At 43.7% G+C, this 20,798-nt stretch overlaps 1 protein-coding gene across 1 annotated transcript; it reads left to right on the plus strand.

The window, feature by feature from the left end:
- Positions 1-4,150: 4,150 nt before the first annotated feature.
- On the plus strand, positions 4,151-16,223 carry SLC25A15 (solute carrier family 25 member 15). The gene is made up of 6 exons (XM_009815336.2): positions 4,151-4,261; positions 8,336-8,594; positions 12,976-13,113; positions 13,446-13,615; positions 14,634-14,792; positions 15,715-16,223. The coding sequence occupies exons 1-6, from the start codon at positions 4,207-4,209 to the stop codon at positions 15,837-15,839; spliced, it is 906 nt and encodes a 301-aa protein (XP_009813638.1). The 5' UTR covers positions 4,151-4,206; the 3' UTR covers positions 15,840-16,223.
- Positions 16,224-20,798: the final 4,575 nt, after the last annotated feature.

Here is a 20,798-nt window from a genome sequence, read left to right on the forward strand (position 1 = left end):
ACCTTTCCACAGGCTGTACAGTGTCTTACTGCTTTCACCTGGCAATGGCTTCTGAAGAGCCTTACTGCAAGCACTTCTATTAATTCCTAATCCAAAGAAGAAGAAGAAAAAAAGGACTTTTGCACAGTTTCAGCTGAGGAAAGTGGTACTAACCCTCAGCATGGTGAATTGAGCCACCATATTCCACTTCATATTGCTGAAAAGTTAGGACCACAAAAGTGACACCTCAGCTTAGCCGAAGTCACTTGTTGATCTGCAGCAAATTGCTTACGGATTGCTTATAAATTGCTTTCTATTGCAAAGTCTGTCCATGTCCGATTTGTAGCACATTAATGTGCTACAGGTTGCTGCCTTTTATGTGCAAGCAAAGCTAAAGTTTTTAGCAGACGTCTGAACAGGAACACCTCTTACTTTGTATCTCCGCAATTATTTGACGATTCAATTCAACTGAAGAGGCAGAAGAAAATCCTTTTTTCTATTTTACTCAGTATCCAAGATGTCAAGTATAACTTTATACCTTTAGATATGAGATTTTTAGACTGCTGTATCTCTATTTTTTAAGGACAAAATAGCTCCTGTATGGCTTAGTCCTCTAACACGTGTGAAACTTAATGGGGAAATTTGTATTTTAGGGAAGGAGGAGTAGTCATTTTTGTTGGACATAACTGTTATTCAGGCAGGTAGTACCAAAAGGTGGCCACAGGTTAATTTTCCTTCTCCTGCGTTGCTCAAATGACATTGAAAAAATGTGTCAAATACTGTGAACTAGCAGGAGGCCATAAAAAAAGCTCTAGTCGGGCTGTGGCTGCTGGATAAAAACCTGGGTCGGGAGTTATGGCACCTCTGCTGTGGTTCCCCCGTAGACACACGCTGTTGTTATTTCAGGATACTTAATTCCTAAATAAATCCTTCTTTAAAAAAAACCAACACCCGCCCAACCAAAACAAAAAGATATTGTGGTTCTAATTTATAAATTCAGTTAAATCCTGCTCAGTAAGCTTAAACACAGCCCACCAATCACGGGTTTTTTGGGGGAAAAAATGAGGACGATGCGGTATCCGACCTGAGCAGCAGCAGCCGCCCGCCTGCGGCCCTCACAGCCACTACCACCACGTCCACACCCCGCCGCGGGCCGTGCCAGCAGCGAGCCCGAGCGCCGGGCGGGGGTCTCAGGGCCGCCTCGACCCGGGGCTCCGCGGCCCCTGCCAGGCCACAGGGTTTCGGATGGGGAGCGGGGCAGGGACGGTGCTGCAGTTGCTACTTGTGGGGACCCCAAAGCCCTGCCCCCGACCCCCGCCCCGCAGCCAAGCCGGCCGCTGGGCGTTTCCCCGCCCTCCCAGGACCGCCTCTCGCCGCCGGGAGCACCGCAGGCCGCCGCCCGGCCCGGCCCGGCCCCGCCGCCCGCCCAACGCCTCCCCGGCCCGCGTCTTCCCCGGGGCCGCGGGGGGGCCGCCCCGCCTCCCTCGGCCGCCTATATAGGGGCAGCGGCGGCGGGGCGGGGGGGGCCGCCCGCGCGGGCGGCGTGCTACGGTGAGCTGAGGCGCCGGCCCGTGGCTGCCGCCTTGCCCTCTCCATGGGCGGGCGGGAGCGAGCGGCTCGGCTCGGCTCGGCTCGGCTCGGCTCGGCTCGGCTCGGCTCGGCTCGGCGGGGTCCCCGGGCAGGAGCCGGGCTGCCGCGCGGCCTGTAGGCTTTGGCGGGCGGGCCCGCGTGCGACGCGGCCTCGGGGTCAGCGGTGCGCGGCCCCTCGGGAGGCTGTGGGCTGCGTGCAGCCGCCCGGGAGAGGCGTCGGGCCGGGGGCGGCGCGGGCTTAGGCGGCCTCCTGCCCCGCAGGCCTTTGCCATTTCCCCGCGCTGCCCTGGCAAGCGCAGGCCGGGGCTTTGCTGCTCAGAGTGGGTGGGTGTTCTGGGAACAGGGGGTTACCGCCATTACAGCCGGAGCCTTCCTCTCCTAAGGAAGGCCGCCCTTCGGCTTTGCCCAGCCTGGAGCGGGCGGTCTGGCTGGTGAGGAGTCCAGCTCTGCACCGGCCGTGAGCACGTGTGACAGCCTGCCGCGGGCAGCCCCGGTGTTGCTCTGCTGCTGCTGGAGTGCCGGCCTGCTCTGACCTTGGGAGAGCTGGAGTTACAGCCTGCCTTTGCGGGCTCTTGTAAGGAGCAGTGCTACCTTCTGGGTTCGTCTGCTTAGTGCTTGAAGAATGCATCAGCAGAGAATAACAACTGGGGCTGCGGGTGAAGGACTCTGCGGGACCTGTTACGTGAACTGATGCTTTTGTGTTCCAGGTTTGAGGCTTGGATTTGCTTTGGAAGTAACGGAGTTGTTGTTGCCTTGCCTATCTACAAGCAGTTTTTAATCTACTCTTACAAATAAGAAAAAAATAGGAGGGAAGGTATGTACATATAGAATACCGGTGTAGTTTTGACTAAGCCTTAAATCTTCTGAAAGTGGCAGTGTGCTCTTACGGATCAGGAAACTAAACTGCCTTGACTCTTAAAACTTCCATATTTTTATAGGCATCTCTGTTTTTTCCTTCTGCTGCCAATGTTTCAGTGGGTATCTGTGGGTGATTTGGCATGTGCTCCCGTTGGGGACTGGCACAAGTTGATAAGTACTCAGCATGATGCAAGCAGTGTACATTTTACTGAAGGCAGGCAATTGTTGCTCTCTAGTAATTCCCTTCATTTAGAGGCTGTCTTGCTAATCTGTTGTTCTTTTCTTCCTCTAAATGAGAAGTAAAACTGTGGAGTGCTGTGTGAACACTAATGAGGTATATAGGATAATGAAGTGTAACTTGGTCTTGGAGCCTCTGTTTTGAAATAACACCTAGTATACTATGCTGTCAGTAGTGAAACAGTTCAAATCTGTAACTGCAATTTTGAAGTAGCGTGTATTAGTGTCATTTATTACAAGAGTAGTGACTGGGTTTTTTTAAACCCATTATGTTCAGATTCCTGCAACGCATCGTAAACAGATTGGACGCGTGAAGTTACTGAGTGACGGTATTTGGCCTACTGTCGTTTTTAAGTTTCAGGAATAATAAATCTGTTTAGAGACAGGCTTTCTTAAAGCCTTGCTTCTGTGCAAGTATCTGTGCTTGTAACGTAAAAGTTGTAAAAAGGATGTGGTTCATACAGTGTGGGGTTTTTTTAATTATTCTTTCAATGTAGCCTACTGGAAATTGTTTCCCATTCATATTACTCCAAAACATATTCTGGGAGACAACAGGCTTCAAAAGAAGCATTGAAGTAGGTAGAAGAATGAAAAATGTTCTGTTTACTGATGTATTCTGCTTGAAGACAAGCTTAACAGTCAATGAAGGGCTGATTCGTGTGTGTTTGTGTGTTTTTTAAGACTCATGCAACTTTTTTGACAGCACCGCCAGCCAAGTGTATAGCTCGGCAACATTGTTCTGAAACAGTGGGAGATCTTTGGCTCAGTGATCTTACTCTGAATAAGCAAGCTTGTTTTAACTGCTTGCCCAATAAAATCACCTTGCTGCAAACTTGAGAACTGAATTCATTTGAATGTTTTATTTGAAAGTGTCGCCTTTGTATATCTGCTTTCCAGCTGCCTTCCTGAGAGATAAGGTGTAATTCTTATTTATAATATGCTGGTGTGTGGGGGACTTGCACTGAGAACATGATAGTCAGACACAATTCTAGATGTTCGTATTCATTCCTTTTCTACTCTTTTGAGAGCCACGTAGAAATACCTAATGTGCCTGTATCATCATGAATACAGTTTTCTTAGCTGCTGTTCACCATGAGGAGAGCAATTCTGTTTTGCTTTATAGGTGGGGAGCTGAGACAGGGAGGTGGGGGGAATGTTTGTGCTAGCTAGCCTTGGACACCTGATGGAGACTGTGCTTCTGTAATCAATAGAAAGGAGACTAGAAGCTGGAAAGCCCAAGTAATCTGAAGCTGGGCAGTGATACTCCAGAGGACTTGCCTAATGCAGCAAAACTAGTCAGTCAAAATACAAATATGCTACATCTCAGTCCTGGGGACAAGCATTTTCTGTCTTTAAATGGTTTAGAACAAGCTATATGGAAGAGTGGAAGTGAAAGCATTCGTGTGATGCTTTCGCCTGTCAGAGTTGTTGTTGTAAATTATGTATGCTTCGTTTTTCTCTTCCCTCAGGAGGCAAGTGTCTCAACACCTGCCAGGAAACAGGAGTCTTCAGTCTGGAGTAACTGATAAACAAGTGTGAAGCATGAGGATCAACTCTGCTATTCAGGCCGCTATTGACCTCACGGCAGGAGCTGCAGGTAATGCTGGAGAGAACTTAATTGCACAACACTTCTGAGGGACAGTTTTTATACCTTTGACAAATGTAAAAGCAGTTTCCTGTTGCTATAAAAACCCTCACCTTCTGTATTTTAAGGATATGGAGGTGAAGCAGCTGACCTCAGCTGATGTTGTAACTGCATCACTGTCACTTCTCCCTGGTGAAACCCCTGCCAAACAGTGTAACCCTTATTTCAGATTAATAATTTTCCAGAAGGAGATTTAAGTTTCAGTGTCAGTTCTCATGCTTATGTGAGTTTAAGAATCATTCACAAGTAGAGTTTTGGAATGAACTTAAACAGTGCGTGAGTGATTGAGGTGCTGCTTTTGTCACATGAACCCTCTCTAATTGAAATGGACAGGAGGCTATCTGAAGGGTTATAGGCTCAGCCAACATCCCGGTGTGAATCTTTAAAAGCTGGCAAGCTCAGTAGTAGGACTGATGATGATGAATTTGCTTAACTAACTTCCTCTTCAGTCTAGTCTGTGCTATAAAGTTTTGTTGGACCAGTTGTGACAGTTACAAATATGGAAACAGTTGCATTGTCTTGCTGACATTACCATGTTGGTAATGTCTGTGGCTGAGGTATGAACTGGTTTTTAACTCTACCAGGGAAAAGGGGTCTTTTTGACATTTCTAAGCTGACAATGTTTATACAGAAAAGATGGAAGGAAAGATTTGTCTAATGTACTGTTGTAACCAGTTTAAACAATTCCATGTTTTTTCTTTCCTATACAATAGCTATTACAGTCAGTCCTTTTATGACAGTGTTAATGCTGTGAATATGACAGTATTAATGGTGTTAAGTGTGTTCAGGGGTGGTTATTTGAGGTAATTTTTCAGAGTGGAGTTAACCTTAGTGCAGTGAGAAAGCAAGGGGTGACAGATAACATGAGTCCAATGTGTCACCTTCATAAAGCATTTCGTCTGCCGCCACATTTTGCCCAGTGAATACCTGCTTTGTTAGCCTTTGCAAAATATGTTACTGACTAGACAGCACCCCGTTTCTCTGCAAGGGAAGAGAAGTTTCTGTTGTTATTCCTTCATTGCCTTAGAAAAAAATACGTTTCTGTTAGTCTGTTCATTCTCTTTGGGTTTTGGGTCCTCAGTAAAGAATAGCTATTATATCTGCTCTATTTCCCAAAGTAGCAACTTAATATCTGTGCAGTTCCTTATGGTTTTGCAGGTGTTCCCAGGTGCTTAAATGGGAGGTGTGATTGCTTTCCTTCCTGGTACTTCAGCTCAGGAATGCTGCTGTTGACATCCAGAGCAGTGGAGCACTCTGGCTTAGGAATTTGTCTTTCTGAGTCTGATGTGTCTCATCTTGGCTACTACAAGAGCTGGAAACAAGCATTAGCTTAGAAATCCATTGCTTGCTGATACTGTTGCATGTCCACATTCAGGCTAACAGGGCATGCACTTGAGGTTTGCCTGGTTTTTGGCAGTAGAGCTTAGAAGATACTAGAACTAGTTATTATGTTGTTTTCTCCTCTGGTGTAGTTCTCCTTCCTTCAGATAAGATAAAGGAATTCAGACGTCTTTCAACATGACTTCAGTAATCCTAAATCATTGTTTGTGTTCTTTTTCTTAGCTACTTCTGCTGCAATAGATAGTTTTACTGTTCCTCTAGTATTTATTTTCCATACACATTCCACATACTTGCTTTGTATTACCTGTGTTCATTAATAGTGCCCGTTTCTGTGTTACATATGTCTGCACTCTTTAGAAAGTGTATTTCACAGAATCACTAAGGTTGGAAAAGACCTGTAAGATCATCAAGTCCAACCATCAACCAACACCACCATGCCCATTAAACCATGTCCCACAATGCCTCGTCCACACGTTCCTTGAACACCTCCAGGGATGGTGACTCCACCACTTCCCTGGGCAGCCTGTTCCAGTGTCTCACCACTCTCAGTAAAGAAGTTTTTCCTAATGTCCAGTCTGAACCTTCCCTGGTACAACTTGAGGCCGTTTCCTCTTGTCTTATCACTCATCACTTGGGAGAAGAGACCAACACCCACCTCTCTGCAACCTCCTTTCAGGTAATTGTAGAGAGTGATAAGGTCTCCCCTCAGCCTCCTCTTCTCCAGACTGAACAGCCCCAGTTCCCTCAGCCGCTCCTCATAAGACTTGTGCTCCAGACCCCTCACCAGCTTCGTCGCCCTTCTCTGGATACGCTCCAGCACCTCCATGTCCTTCTTGTAGTGAGGGGCCCACAACTGAACACAGTATTCGAGGTGCAAACAGCTAGTTCCTCCAGCAGATGTGTAACCTGCTGGCTGGAAGAATTATTTTTTTCTTTAATATTTTAGATATTAACTGGGACTCTTGGTCTTTACCTTGAGGTTTACAAAGTCCATTGCCGTGATTTACTGGGCTTCTTGTGCTACCACCAATGACAGTGTAAGGAGAGCCCTTCCTCTTTCTGGATCAGCTGTTCACAGTCAACTCCCAATTTTTCAGCTTTGCAATCCGAAGACCTTTCCTGGTTTTCTTGGGCTTCTTCCAACAGCCATTATTTTACGACCTGTGGATGTTTTATGTCTACCTTTACACAGGAGCCTAGCATTTGTCCTGCAGGTTAATATCTACCTGACTTGCCTGCAAGTAGCATTGGCTGAGCCTTTCCAGCTCTGCTTTTCATCTGAGGCTCACATGGATGTTACTGGTTTGAGTCACCTACTTCTCTCCTTGGTTATCCCTCCCGGAGCAAGAAGCTCTTCATGCTTCCTTGCGTGATTTGCTCTGAAGCTTTTAATGATCCATCTGGTTGAGGATGAGGTTTTATGGCAGCTAGATCTTGAATTCCTCTTAAAGGCCTGAAGTATGTCTTTGCAGAGGAGCATTAACGATGTAATACAAATGTACTTGCAAAGAATAAAATCGATTGAAAATAACCCTGGTTAAACAAACACTTGCTTACTTTTCTTCTCCCCACTTAGAAGAAAAATAACTGATCTTAATTGGATTCACACATTTGTTTCTATTTCAGTTTCTTTACATTATCTGCATTTACAGATAAATACTTCCATTTCATAGCTGAAAAAACACCTTGTTAAGTTGCCCTCTTTAAGGTATATGCATGTCAACTGTGCTTTGGTTAAAGATCAGCTTCTGTTTTAGGATGATTCTTCTCTCTTGCTAAAAAAGCAAAACCAGAAAGCCTATATAAGGTACACCTACCATATGCTTCCTGTTAGGTATTGGCTTCTAATAGATTGCTGTCAGTGTATACCTGTATTTCTTGCTGAAAAAGTGTGACGTTAGCTCTTTCTGCAGACTACTGAAATGAGTTAGATCTTATAGAAGAACATTGCACTGTGGGCAAAGTGGTTATTCATGACATCAATGGAAATATCTCACAAGTTTTCAGGGTATTGACCTTGCAGTTCTGTTTGGAAAAGATAACACGTTGAGAAACTTTGCCTTTTTGCCCTTTTTCAGCTTATACTGGACACTTTCTTCCAGTATGTGGGAATAAATGTACATAAGAATCATTTGTAGTTTTGAAGTAAAGGGCTTGAGTCTTTGATTATCGGTTTATAATATATCATCAGTTTTAGCATTCTCTCAGTGGTGTTGCTCTTGTCCTGGAGGAATCTTTGTCTCACTTGATTACAAATCTTTCATTTTTTTGTTATTATTGGAACATAAAATCAGATGGCTTCTGAACCACTGCATTAATGAGCAAGGGAATACGCTGCTTAACTCATTAACATAGGTGACTTGATTGCAGAACAATACCTCTAATTCAGTACCTGTTTATGTGAATGAACCGATTCATTTAGATGCTTGCTTTTAGTAAGGTAAAGAAATGTTTAATGAGAATCAAGCTTTTATTGCTCTTATGCCTGATATTTTTTTCTTCGGGCAACTAAATTCACCACTGACAATTGATGCCATTGTGCTAAAATCAGTGCGCTTGTCTTTTCATGTGGAGAATTAATTCATCTTTGCTTTCTGCATGATTTTCCTAATAGTGCTGTTTGTGTATAGGTGTTTCAGTTGTGATAACCTTCAGCCACCCTCTTAACTCCCACTGCTTGCTTAGGTGGGACAGCATGCGTGGTGACTGGCCAGCCCTTCGACACCGCAAAGGTGAAGATGCAGACGTTCCCCGACATGTACAAAGGAATTGTTGACTGTTTTGTGAAGACCTATAAGCAAGTGGGGTTTCGAGGCTTCTACAAGGGAACCACACCAGCGCTTGTAGCCAACATCGCGGAGAACTCCGTTCTGTTCATGTGCTATGGATTTTGCCAACAAATTGTGAGAAGAATTGTTGGAGTAGACAGGAAAACAAAGCTCAGGTTAGTAATAGAAAACTATTTTGTGTTTTAAAATAAATAAAAAGTCATGCAAATGCCACTTGCAAATACTGTATTGTCAGGGTGCAACTGATGTCCCAGGCCCCCCTCTGCCAGTATGCAGTGTAGTAAATTTTGGAATATAGACCTTTGTGCTAGGATATAGTGTCTTAACTACAACAGAGCCATCTACTTGTCACTGCAGCTGGCTGGTTTAGATGATCACAACTTAATTGGAATATTCAACACCTGGAACATCTTACCAAAGGGAATGAGCACTGCAACACCTGAAAGTTGGAATTCTCTTTATCTCTATGTTGTTCTGATTTTGCAGGGGAAGTAATCGTTCCTCTTACAGGGAGGCATACTAAGGGGAAAGGACACTTTTCTAATATTGCCTTGCTTTTAAAAACTTACTTATTTAAGTTTCAAAAGCTTGAATGTAATGGTGGTTAGACTGAGGGTCTAATTTTGCATAGTGTGTTATCTACAGTACTGGCAGTAAGTGGTTTCTCAAGGAAAGAGAAAGTGTTTAGTATTGACTGAGTCCTCTGCCAGCTGTGTTCTTAGTTCAGAGGGTATCTTGAGCCTGGTTTGATCCAGTCAGTGACTTTGGATCTCTTTTGAAGCACTTGTCCAGCCTCCCCTCAAATTCTTGTAAGTTCTTTGCATCTGTGGTACACTTTGGCAGGGAGTTCTGCAGGTGATAATCATTAATTCTGTAACTGGAAGAGGCAGTTGGTCCTTAGCCACTGTCTCTATGCCACTTGGGATTTTGTAGACCCTCTATCCATTGCTCTGTGCCCCTTCTCCCCACCTGAGCCTTTTCCTAGGTGGAAGGATCCCAGCCCTCCTAGTCAGTGAGCACTCAGGAGCTGTTCCTTTAATTGTCCTTGTTGCCTTTCTCTGAAACTCTTGTAATTCTAATGCATCTGGGTTTGAGCTCATGAGACCAGAGCAGTGCAGAGTATTCAGGGTGTGAACAAGTTGTGGATTTATGCACTGGCATAACAATGATAATCTTTTTCTAGCTAGGATGGTTTTTCTCCAGGTGCATCACTTTAGAGCTGTCAGTGGTCCAGCAGTCTCAGTGTGCCTTACTGTTAAACAATTCTCAAGGTATGTCTTCTGTGCAGCACTGAGAGTAGCTGCACCTTTTCCATCCATGTGATGCTCCCCAATGTGTAAAAGATTGCTCATACTGTCCTAACTCCATTCATTCAAAGAGTAACACAAGGTTAACCTCATTCAGCTTTTTATTAATAGCTTTGTTCTGCCTCTGTCAAGTCTGTCTCCAAATGGAAGTAGCTGGAGAGGCCATCATTCTGCATTTGAGGTCTCTGACATGACATGGGTAGCTACCTAAGTGCAAGACAAGTATCTAAAAGTGGCATTACGTGACATGTTCTCCTGTCATATGTTAAGATGTGCTGTATCTTAAGACCGAGGCGTGCTATGAGGGAATATGAAGCGATGAAGAAACATATTAATTGCTCTCTACTTGCATTGTCTTTCACTGTTTTCTCATAGTTAAGACCTCTCAGCTGAGACAGAATTGTTTCCACCTTTTTTACTGCTTTCTTAGATGAGAGATTTTCTGCTTGCTCAGCTTACAGACCCCTTATCTTTTTTTTACCCACTAAAACGTAAGAGGTAGACTTACCAACAACATCCTTCGCTTCTTAACGATCTTTTGTGACCCTCCTGCGAGGTAGACCACCGATTTGCAGAGGTCCTGGGACCTCTTTAAGTGACTGAAACAGCATGTTTAGGGTGTATGAATGGGAGGTGGTGCAGGAAACTTTCAGACAGTATGCGTAGGTGTACTACTCCACATCTTTGGAGCAGGGTACAGAATGGGAGTGTAATTTGAATATGTAGCAATAGCAAATGCCTCTGACATCTGACCCTTCTTTCCTTGGTCAGGTATTGATACTTCTCAGATCCAGGAGAGCTGTTTAATTCATTGTTGACTGAAGAGCAAATAGTATGACTGCGTGGCTGTACTAGGACAAAACACTAAAGGATTTAGTTTACTGGAAAGATTTCTCCCTTGGTGCTGCTCCTGTGGTCTCTTCATGTGGATCATTGTGGGCGCATCTTATGAGATGCACGTATGAGAGTTGTGTTGACATGGTCTGCAGTGGTGCCCTGAGTATATGTGGGTCTGTCCAGGATGTCTCTACCCGTTCTCATTGTGGAAGAGTTGAGAAGCCTTTATAGTGTGCTGCAGGGGAGGGAAGAAACCATAATGAGGTGGCTATCCTCCAGACATGACAAGTAAGGAACTATAATTACCTTCATTGCCTCTGCTGTTTAAAAATTGTCTTAGCCTGAAGAAGAAAATGCATGAAGTTGCAAACTGAGGTAAACCTGACCATTTTTCTTACCAATATCTGAGCAGTTGCTTGTCACTTTTTCATTATTTCATGGTGTTTGAGATTTCTCAAAACCAGCTATAATAGTTTGGTTTTGCTTAGTTACGTTTTCAGTAATACCTTTAAATGGCTTGGAAATAAACTTGCCTGGCCCTGTCTGTGTTTAGGGATACTCTGGTCAGTGTGTGAAGCCTTGCAAAACAGTTACAAGGACAGTTACAGAACAACACTTTTTCCACTTAAAGGAACACATGCCACTGAGGCATGAGTCAAAAAGAAAACAAATGGAGAGAGAAGTGCTAAATTCCATTTATCTTTTAACATCCATTTAGTCCAACCAAACTGGTTTCATTCCATGCTAAAGTCTAAACTGAGACCACCAAATGGAAAGAGAAGTGCTAAATTCTGTTTGTCTTTAAATGCCCATTTAGTCCAACTGAACTGATTTCGTTCTGTGTCAAAGTCTAAACTGGGAGAACTATTATCCCTGTTCACCTCAGTTTGACTTTCTCAGTACGTGACTCGTCATCTTCAACAGGTTATTTTCTTTGAAAAACAAGATAAACGCCTTTTATAGAAGAAGCAGCAGTGTAAGAATAGATGATTCTTGCGCCTGTGCTGTGTGATCAAAACTCTCCCACTCAGAAAAAATACTGAATTAGGCATTTTGAGTTGAGAGGGAACTTCAACAGGGTTCAAGGCTTATTGCTTCTGCAATGAGGTTCACTATATTAAAGACCAAAGCCTAAACAGTGGGTGTAGTTGAATTTTTGTATGTAGAACTAAACATCAACAGGCTAAAGTAGAAAAGATCTGAATTATGGCTAAATCTAGTCTTTTGTGTACATGTGTCAGAATTCTTTTCAAGTCTGATAGCATCTGGGGTTTTTCTCCCCTGAAGGAGAAAGGATCCTGTGGAGCTTTCAGTGCATAGTTTTAGGGCATCTCTTCCATATTTTCTTATCCTAGTGTGTAACCTTATTGCCTTGCTCTAGCTCATAGCTTAATGACTGCAGGGCTCAGCCGCATACTGTATTTTTAACTCTGCCTTGCTCTGTCTTGAACTTTATTAGGTTGCATCTCAGATCCTTGTTAAGCCAAGCTTTGTGTGCTGCAAGAGGGTTGTGCAATCAATCTTGCCGCTTATTTACTGCATATTATTCAGTTGCTGCTCTGCAGCCAGTTGCTGATTTCTTCCACTTTGACAGTTCTTGTCACTGCCATATCTGAATATGTCACAACCTTTGCTTCATGTCACAACTTTAGTTCGTGATGCTTCTGTAAGGTGAAAAGTTGTAGCTTTAATCTCTGATACACTGCTGGGCACAGGGCAAACGTCTCCTATGTATGGAAAGAATTTCTGTGCAGCAGTGAGGTCAGTCTCTGCTGTGCTGACTCCCCAGGCTCTGAAAGAAAAGAGAAGCTCCACTTGTTCTGTGCTATTGTGCAGCTCCTGTCCCACACACCAGTGTCTGTAGGAGCCCATTTAAAGTGTATCACAAAGCAGTACGATCCTGGAGTACCATCCTTTTGAGTCCTGGCAGTTTAGCAGCCTGGACTTTGCGATATGTGTAACACCACCTCAAAGTAAATCCCAGTTTTGGAATACTGTGAGTCAGTGCAGATGACAGTGCTGTCCTGTTCAAGTGGTGTGGTTTATGTTAGTCTGCGCTATCTCCGATTCACATGGTTGCATTCATGGCAGCACATCCATAGAAGGATTATAGTGGTCCATTGTGCCTTGGTTTCAGATTTCTAGCATCTTCCACTGAAAGCCTGTCAAATGGATGTATTTGAGTTGTATATGAAGATGGGGTGAGCTAGTTTTTTCATCTCCGAAGTTCAAGTAACTGCTTGTTTCCTTTGAGACTCTCTCCCCCAAAACTGTCCGTCAGTTTTTCTTCATGATATTTAGAGTATAGGTTCAGGAAGCTGATTGCTGGTGCACTGGCTCCACTGCACTGAAGATCAGTGCTCAAATACCCTCTGCAGTTTCTCTCTTGCAGTGATCTGCAGAATGCTGCTGCAGGCTCCTTCGCCTCTGCCTTTGCCACCCTTGTCCTCTGTCCCACAGAGCTGGTGAAGTGCCGGTTGCAGGCCATGCATGAAATGCAGTTGTCAGGAAAGATAATCCAGGGACACAAGTAAGTATACACCCTGCCCAGTATCTCTGAAACCCTTCTATGTGCGTTTATTATTTTTAATTCTGTATTGGCTCAGTGTCACATTTGTAGTGCACTGTTAACCAGAGACGAGTTGTGGCTGGGAGGGTCGCAGCGTGGTGATCTTTTGGGCGCTAGTAAAGCTGGGTGCCAGTGAAGGGCTCCTGGCAGGATCTTGTTCTAAGTCTTATTTGAGTCCTGTTGTCTACACAATGGATCTAACCCTTAATTGTAGCTGCAGTTGCTTATTTGTTCTGTAACCTTCTTACTGTCTGGCTATTAAGCATCACTAACTGGATCAACCTCTCTATCAGTACAGTTTGGTCAGTAGTGAAGGGTGTTATTCAAAAGGATGGTCCCCTTGGATTTTACCGTGGCCTGTCAAGCACTTTGCTGCGGGAAGTCCCCGGCTATTTCTTCTTCTTTGGAGGGTATGAACTGAGCCGGACCTTCTTTGCCTCTGGGAGATCAAAAGATGAATTAGGTATGGTACTCCTTTTTCCAGGTGGATTCTAGCATGCTGTCGTGGGGGACGTAAGGGAGGGAGATACACTTTTAATGCACAGCGGTTGTAAAATACATGTAAAACAAAGGAAACTGGACATACAGAATATGGAGGTCAGCATTTTGTGTATATATAGTAATGAATTATTGAAGTGACCACTTTCCAATGAAGCAGGATGTATTGTAGATGGAGAATAAATACAGTGAACTAACAGTAATATTACAAAGCTACTTAAATATCTGACTCTACAGTGTAATGCAACTCTGAACTGTTCCATTTCAGCAGCTGTTTAGAGCAACTTTGACACCTTTAGCTGTATTCTCTTGAACTGTATGTTCAAGTATATGCTGAAATGTATGCTGACCATTAGTTGTCATTACAATGATAGTAAGAGAACACTGAGATTGAAAATTAGACATGAAAAAACAAGGAGATGCCAGAATAAAGATTGCTTGTCTCCTGTTGAAACACTGCACAATCAAACTTTGTCTTGCTGGGAGTTAAGATTTCAGCTGCATGCATTCTGGTCTGCAAAATGTTTATAAACATCTGATCTGAAACACAAAATGAGGTTGAATCATGAAAAATAACTAATCACAAAATAACTTCACTGTACCAGATAATCTCTATAGGTGATTAGTGACACTATGTGATGTTACTCTAAACCATTTCACAGTTAGCACTGGAAAGTGATTACAAGTATGAAAGGAGTGGAGTTAATTTAGTTAATACAGTCAAAACAGAATTCCGAGTTACGCTTTTCTAGCATGGCCAATAATCTTAAGAGGCACTCCTTATAACCTTTGAGCTCCTGGTTAGACTTGCAGCTTACCAGTGGCTTAAAATTAACTTAAACGTTTGTGGGGGAGCAGACCAAAACCTGCTCTTTTGTCATAAGCAGGTTCCTCTGTGTTCTGACTTCTGTAGATGAAATAATGTGATACTTATGTTGGTGAATATTTGGTGGTGAGTATAAAAGCTTATTTCTTAACTTTAGGTCCCATTCCTTTGCTACTAAGCGGAGGTTTTGGAGGCAGCTGTCTGTGGATTGCTGTGTATCCTGTGGACTGTGTCAAATCTAGAATTCAGGTTCTTTCAATGGCTGGAAAACAGGCAGGCTTTATGGGAACATTTGTAACTGTTGTGAGAACTGAAGGTGAGTATGCAGTGTATCAACTGAATCTGCAGGGCTGCAGATTGAAATCTATACCCTCCAATACCAAAAATTGCTTAAGAAATCCAGTCCACTGATAATGTGTTGGAGACAGACAACAACTGTTTCTAACAAACAAATATTGATGCTTCATGTAGTCTGGAAAGCTTGGAATCTAGAAATTGAGACCTACTGCATTTGCCATGCCTATTGGTTCAGGAGACAATTCACTTAAAGCTAGCAAAAGCTCAGTATGCATTAAAAGCAGATAAAGGAATGAGCTCCATTACGCATGACCAAACCTATTCAAGAAAATTGAAGGAACCGGTTAAGTTCAGTACAGAATTTTTCTTCACCTCTAGAAGTTAATACATGCCTGACTGAGGCCTGTTAGGATTGATTTATCAATCTAGCCTGGCAACTTGGGGCATGCGCCTCTGCCTCATCTCTGGAAAAGGCCTGTGCCAGGCATTTCAGAAGATGGTGTAAGAACGTACGTGGCAGCAGATATGAATCCTGGCCCTGTTGCTAGGGAAGATACTCATCAGAGCAGGAGTCAGATTTGGGACACAGCTCCAACACAGTCCTGCTGTTCTTTCTGTCCCCTTGCCAGCTGTGGTACAGCTGCTGTGAACTGTATCCTCAGATAACCCAGGTAGCCTTCTGAAGACCCTGTCATACCTGAGAGAAGCGTTTAACATAAGCACTTAAATGGCTAAACTCATGTTACAGCTCTAGCTACACCTTCTATATCAATATCCAGTAACACTGTGGTTAGCAGCTACACCAGTGAGTTCAGCTCTCTGTGTGTGCATGCTCCTCTAAGCAGAAGCATTACCTCAGTATCTTTTAAAGGTAAAAACAGAGTTGTTGATGCAAGCAGGCAATTTAATAAATTGCTAACTGGCTCTGATTTCATTTCCAGGTGTACTTGCCTTGTATTCTGGACTAAAGCCAACTATGATCCGTGCATTCCTGGCCAATGGGGCGCTGTTCCTTGCCTATGAGTACAGCCGGAAACTTATGATGAAACAAATAGATTCTTACTGATACCTTCTAGCATATGGAGAACAAAAAGTTGTTTAAGGATTATTTAAATAAATGATCAAAAACTTGTAGATCACATCGTGGTCTGAGCAGGGCCAAATCAGTGACCTAATTTTAGGAACTTGACTCCAGTTTAGGATTTGTAATCTTTTAAATTCAGGTGATTTTGTAGAGGTGTGGACATGCTGCTTGAATTGGACCAGCAGAACTATCCCCAACTTGCAGATTCTGCACTAGGTACATCGCATGTCATAAATGTATTTTCCTGACCTGTAATGGTGCTAAAAAGACTTATGTTGACCTGTGGGGTTTAATGTAACATGCAGCAGTAGGCTGTGATTTGTTTAAGCCAAAGCACTGTTTGAAAATCTGTGCTGTGGTGGTGAACTTTCCCAGTTGTTGCTGGCAAGTGTCTGACTCAAAATAACAGCAGTCCTGTCTCATCTTGCCGAGTATGGCTGACTTGTACATATCCCTCAGCTAGACCCCTGCCCTTCTCCAGCTCCCTTCTGCTCTGTGCCTTTCCAAGGTCATGGCAGTTACTGTTTGACTTGTGTACTCCATCCCAGTGAATGGGCTTATAAAAGTAGGAAGTGTTCACCCCCTACCTTGTACTTGTATGACTTAGAGCCTGAGATATGCCTGCATTGGAGATAAAAACACATAGTTACTGGGTTTAAGGAGTCAAGGCAGCATTTTATTATTTTCTAAATCCTTTCAAGAAGTGCTGGAGTATGCTAAGCGCTGCTGAATTAAACACAATTTAAGGGAGACTGCTGGAAATAGCTGCTGGCTTGAGCACAGAATTGTAACTTTGTATGGGCTCCTGTTTGGGTCACCTTGATGTGAATGAGTCTATATGCTTGAAGGACAGGAAGCTGAAGAGGAGCAGAAAGCCAGAATGAGTTCTTAAAGACAACTGACACCATGGTCTCCGTGGTGTAGCACGCACTTACGTGGGCTGGAGTCCTGCCACTTGCTGTGCCTCTTCAGCTGAGTGGAAAAAGCTCATATGACTGGATAGTTAGTATTACCTTCAGCCCTGGAGGGCTTGCCTGCTTTGTCATGTTACTTGACTAAACATGCAGTTGGTATTATCCAAAATGATGCAATAACACCTATTTCTAGATGCCACTTTTATCCTTGAAGTAGTATGTTCTTTATACAAGCATGCTTTGCTTTGTAAGAAGCAGCTACTGCCTATCCTGGGAGAAGGTAAAGCAGGGCTCAGAGCACCACACTTCATGACTCAGGCCTGGAGTTGTACAGAGGGATGTTGTCTGCATGCTGGTGGAAGGCACAGACAAGCTGCCCTCTGGAGTTAGCAGAGCTCTTTTACCCACCAAGATTGTCAGAGCTGCATAGTGATGAGCAACTTGTCACAGCAACCACAGCTTGTGAGTGACCGACAACAGTCACAGCTGGAACAGCTCAGTTTTGCATGTTACAGTTTCTGTTTCAGGCCCCAGAAGCAGGAAAAAATCTTTAGGCATAGATAAAAGCATCTCAATACCTGCTGCCTCTTGCAGTGTAGCCAGCGTGTACTTAAACTGGCTACTCCACTGCACTATTACAGCCTCTTTGATGAAAGGTACTTGCTGCAGTTTCACAAGCTCTTCTTGCTTTCCCCGGCCTTTACATACAGCAGGAACTGTGCATCTCCCTTTCATACTCCCATGAGAAAAAGCAGTTACAAGCAGGGCAGGGCTGAAGAATCTTCAGTGTCTGTTGCACCAATTTACCTTGATTGACCAGTACACTAGGGGCAGTAATACTGTACATCATCAGTACTTTAAAAGGAATTTATGCCAAATGTTTAAATAACTAAGGTGTGAGGGTAAGGCTTTAAGAGTTGTTAGACTTCCCCTTCTTTTCAAAGTTGTCTACCCAAGAAAAATAGTATATTTGTATACATTTCTAATAGTTACGAAAAGATGAGAACTGATTCCACATCAGTGGGATACTTCAATCTATTTCTTAGATTTGTTTTTGCTTTCATTTTTTAAAGCTGATGATGGTTGCAGTTTTTAATACAAACGTTGAAGCTTCAAGAGAAGCAGGATATTTAGAACTGAACGTGCAGTAAGAAGCTGGTGGCAGAAACAGATGATAGGCATTTTGAGAGTTTACCTTTTGAAGTTTATGTAAGCAGTAATTTTTCCATTCACAGCTGCTTAAGCTGTATACAGGTATCAGTTGTTCGCTCAGAACTTTATATGTTGGTATAGGAATTCACAGGAATAAAGCTTGATTTGATTAACTGAGTGCCTGACTATTGCTTATGCAACAACACTTAAAAAGCTTGTCTAGCTGAGGAGCAAAGAGAGGTTGAAGTCAGTGTCACCACCCGTCCAGAATTAAAGGAAAAGGCTTTTTGCAGTCAATGGAGGTATAAAGCCCACAAAACTGAAGGGAAAGTGCCAGCTATAACAAGATGCTTTGAAACAACTGCAGATTTTACATAATTTACTATGGAAAATAAAGCCCATAGTTTAGACCTGGGCTTGGTGCTTTGTTAGTACCAAAGTCAGTTCTAATGTTAGGGCTCAACTCAGGTTCCAAGTTTCTAGATTGCTGATTACCATGATACACACTAGAAGAGTTAAGCTTCCTACCGGAATAATGCCAGGATTCCAGCACAGGTCACCTAAATTCCCTGTGTAAGGGGTGAGTTCACAACCCTGAAGCCAGAGAAGGTCACTGCTACAGGGAGGTTAGGAACTATTGTACCATCTTCTGAGCAGTGGTGTTTGTTTGGATCTCTGAAGAGAGATGCAGTATCTATCATCTCCCTTGTATAGCTATTTTGTTACTCATTGCTGCTTATACAATAGTTTTTTACTTCTCTGCATGCTTCAGCTAGAAAAATCTGACTCTTGCTATTAAAGCCTTTCTTGCTGCTACATGAGATTAGCTTAGTGCATAACCAGGAAGAAGGTTCACCTTATTGGCCCTGCAAGCAATTAGAAAGGGCATTCTAGGACAGCGATATCCAATTGCCAGAGCTAAGCCAAAAGGAGCTTAGTCATCAGCCACTTCTAGCTGCGATAAAAGGGCATCCTCTTCCAGCTCGTAGTACCTTCAGTGTGGACACAGAGGCCTTGGCTGCCTCCTTGCACCGTCGCCCTCTAGTGATGCAGCTGTGGTCTCACACCTGTGAGAGTGGGTATTTCTTCTTAAGCCAGGGGTGCAGGCAGTGCATTAACTTTGCCAGCACCCCTTAAACTTAGTAAACTGTCCCTCAAGGTTACGTGCAATAGCACATGCAACACTATAGTTTGGGGAACAGCAGTGCTAGGCTGCAACAGCAGTCTCTGGAGGCAGCCATTGCAGCAGTTCTGACCCTCTGCTCACACCTCTCGCATCTGTCGGAGCCGATCAGGAATGCCACATCCAAGTTCCTGTTCCCCAGTACAAGAAAGGCAGTGACATACTGGAGCAAGTCAAGCAGAGGGCAAGGAGGATGGATAGTGGAGAGAACTGGGTTTGTTCACCCCTAACAGAAAGCTGAAGAGAGATCTTACTGCTGTCTGCAGTTACTTCATTTATGGGAGGGAGTAGAACCAGGCTCTTCTGAGAGACATACAGGGGCAGGACAAGAGTCAACAGCCACAACTTGGAACATGGCAAATGCCAACCAGGAAGGAAAGGTAGTTATACAATTAAGACTTGTGTGAAATACCTATCCTATGGGACTGAACTAGGTTGTGGGAGCTTGCTCTAGCTGGGCCTGTTTTGAGTTTGGACTACATGACCTCCAGCTACTTCCACGCACAGTATCTAAGTGACCCAGCCTCACTCTGTCCTGCAGCTAGAACTGTAAACAATTGGTGGAACATGTTTTGTCATTGAAGATACGTTTCAACCTCCACACTTGAAGTACAGTGCTGACAGAAGCAGCTTCCAACTCTGGGAATTTCCCACAGCTGAGCCCCTAAATACCAGTTACCCGGCAACAGCAAAACTTGTGTCTACACATGTACTTCATAGCATACCACTAGCCTCAAGTAAGCACCTGGAAGGTATAAGATCTCTCTGCCTAGTCCATTAGCTAGTTATTAGCTATAGAAAGCTATGTTAATGCCCTCCTGCTCTTGGTTCCTAACAGTAAAAAGACGAAAGAAGCAACAGAACTAAGAAGCTAACCTCAACACATGTTTCATATCAAGGAAGGCTTGAACAGTCTCCACAGAAGAGCTGCACTACTGAGAAGAGCTGGAAGCAGAATAAGCATTGTCTGTGCATTATAGGTCTTAGTCTAGCTCAAGAGAGGTCAGTGAGCATGTGCAGCATTAGCTCAAAGGAGCAAGCGCACAGATCAAACCCATCACATGTAGGTGTTAAGGCAAGCCTGGCTAACTGATCCCAGGCAGTCAGGATGCTCATAAGCTGATGTGCCATCTCAGCCCTTTACAGGGAGGTACAGTGGCAGAGAAGCACCTGCACAGTCTCCCACCCCCACAGTCAGCTCCCAGGCCAGGTGTTGGTCAAAACCCTGCATCACGGATTTTGATGTACAGTGGTTCAATACCAGACGTGTACTCAAGAGTTATCAGTCTGCCTGTGCCAGATTACTATTCCTCCCTCCAAATTCCTATATTCTACTGATCTATGGAAAACCCTGATGGTGAGGGAAGGTGTCAGATTTTTGGAGACTGCTGGTCTCTACCCACCATCAGGTTAATGCTCTTGCTTACAGACAGACAATTGTCTTAGTTTAATAAAGTAGGGATTACCTGTGTGTAGAGACATCTAGGCTCCAAAGGATCCAAAAGCTCATTCACATGACATAACATTCAGCTGACATTAAGTAACTCTTCAGACTATTATTGCTCTGCCCAACAGAACTTCATGTAAGTTTATTTGAGAAGTTGTATCTACACAGAAATACATTAAGTACATCAGAGTGAGACCGCTTCACTTTATACTGAAGCAGCAAGACATTCTCCAGGAAAAGAGATT

This window comes from Gavia stellata, chromosome 1 (assembly GCF_030936135.1).
Source record: "Gavia stellata isolate bGavSte3 chromosome 1, bGavSte3.hap2, whole genome shotgun sequence".
Taxonomy (NCBI): Eukaryota; Metazoa; Chordata; class Aves; order Gaviiformes; family Gaviidae; genus Gavia; species Gavia stellata.

Bases quoted from the DNA above. Each gene is read 5' to 3' on its own strand.
- SLC25A15 (XM_009815336.2), top strand. From the start codon at position 4,207: ATGAGGATCAACTCTGCTATTCAGGCCGCTATTGACCTCACGGCAGGA. The intron at 8,595-12,975 runs GTTAGTAATAGA...TCTCTCTTGCAG, and splicing joins GACAGGAAAACAAAGCTCAG to TGATCTGCAGAATGCTGCTG. The intron at 13,616-14,633 runs GTATGGTACTCC...TCTTAACTTTAG, and splicing joins GAGATCAAAAGATGAATTAG to GTCCCATTCCTTTGCTACTA.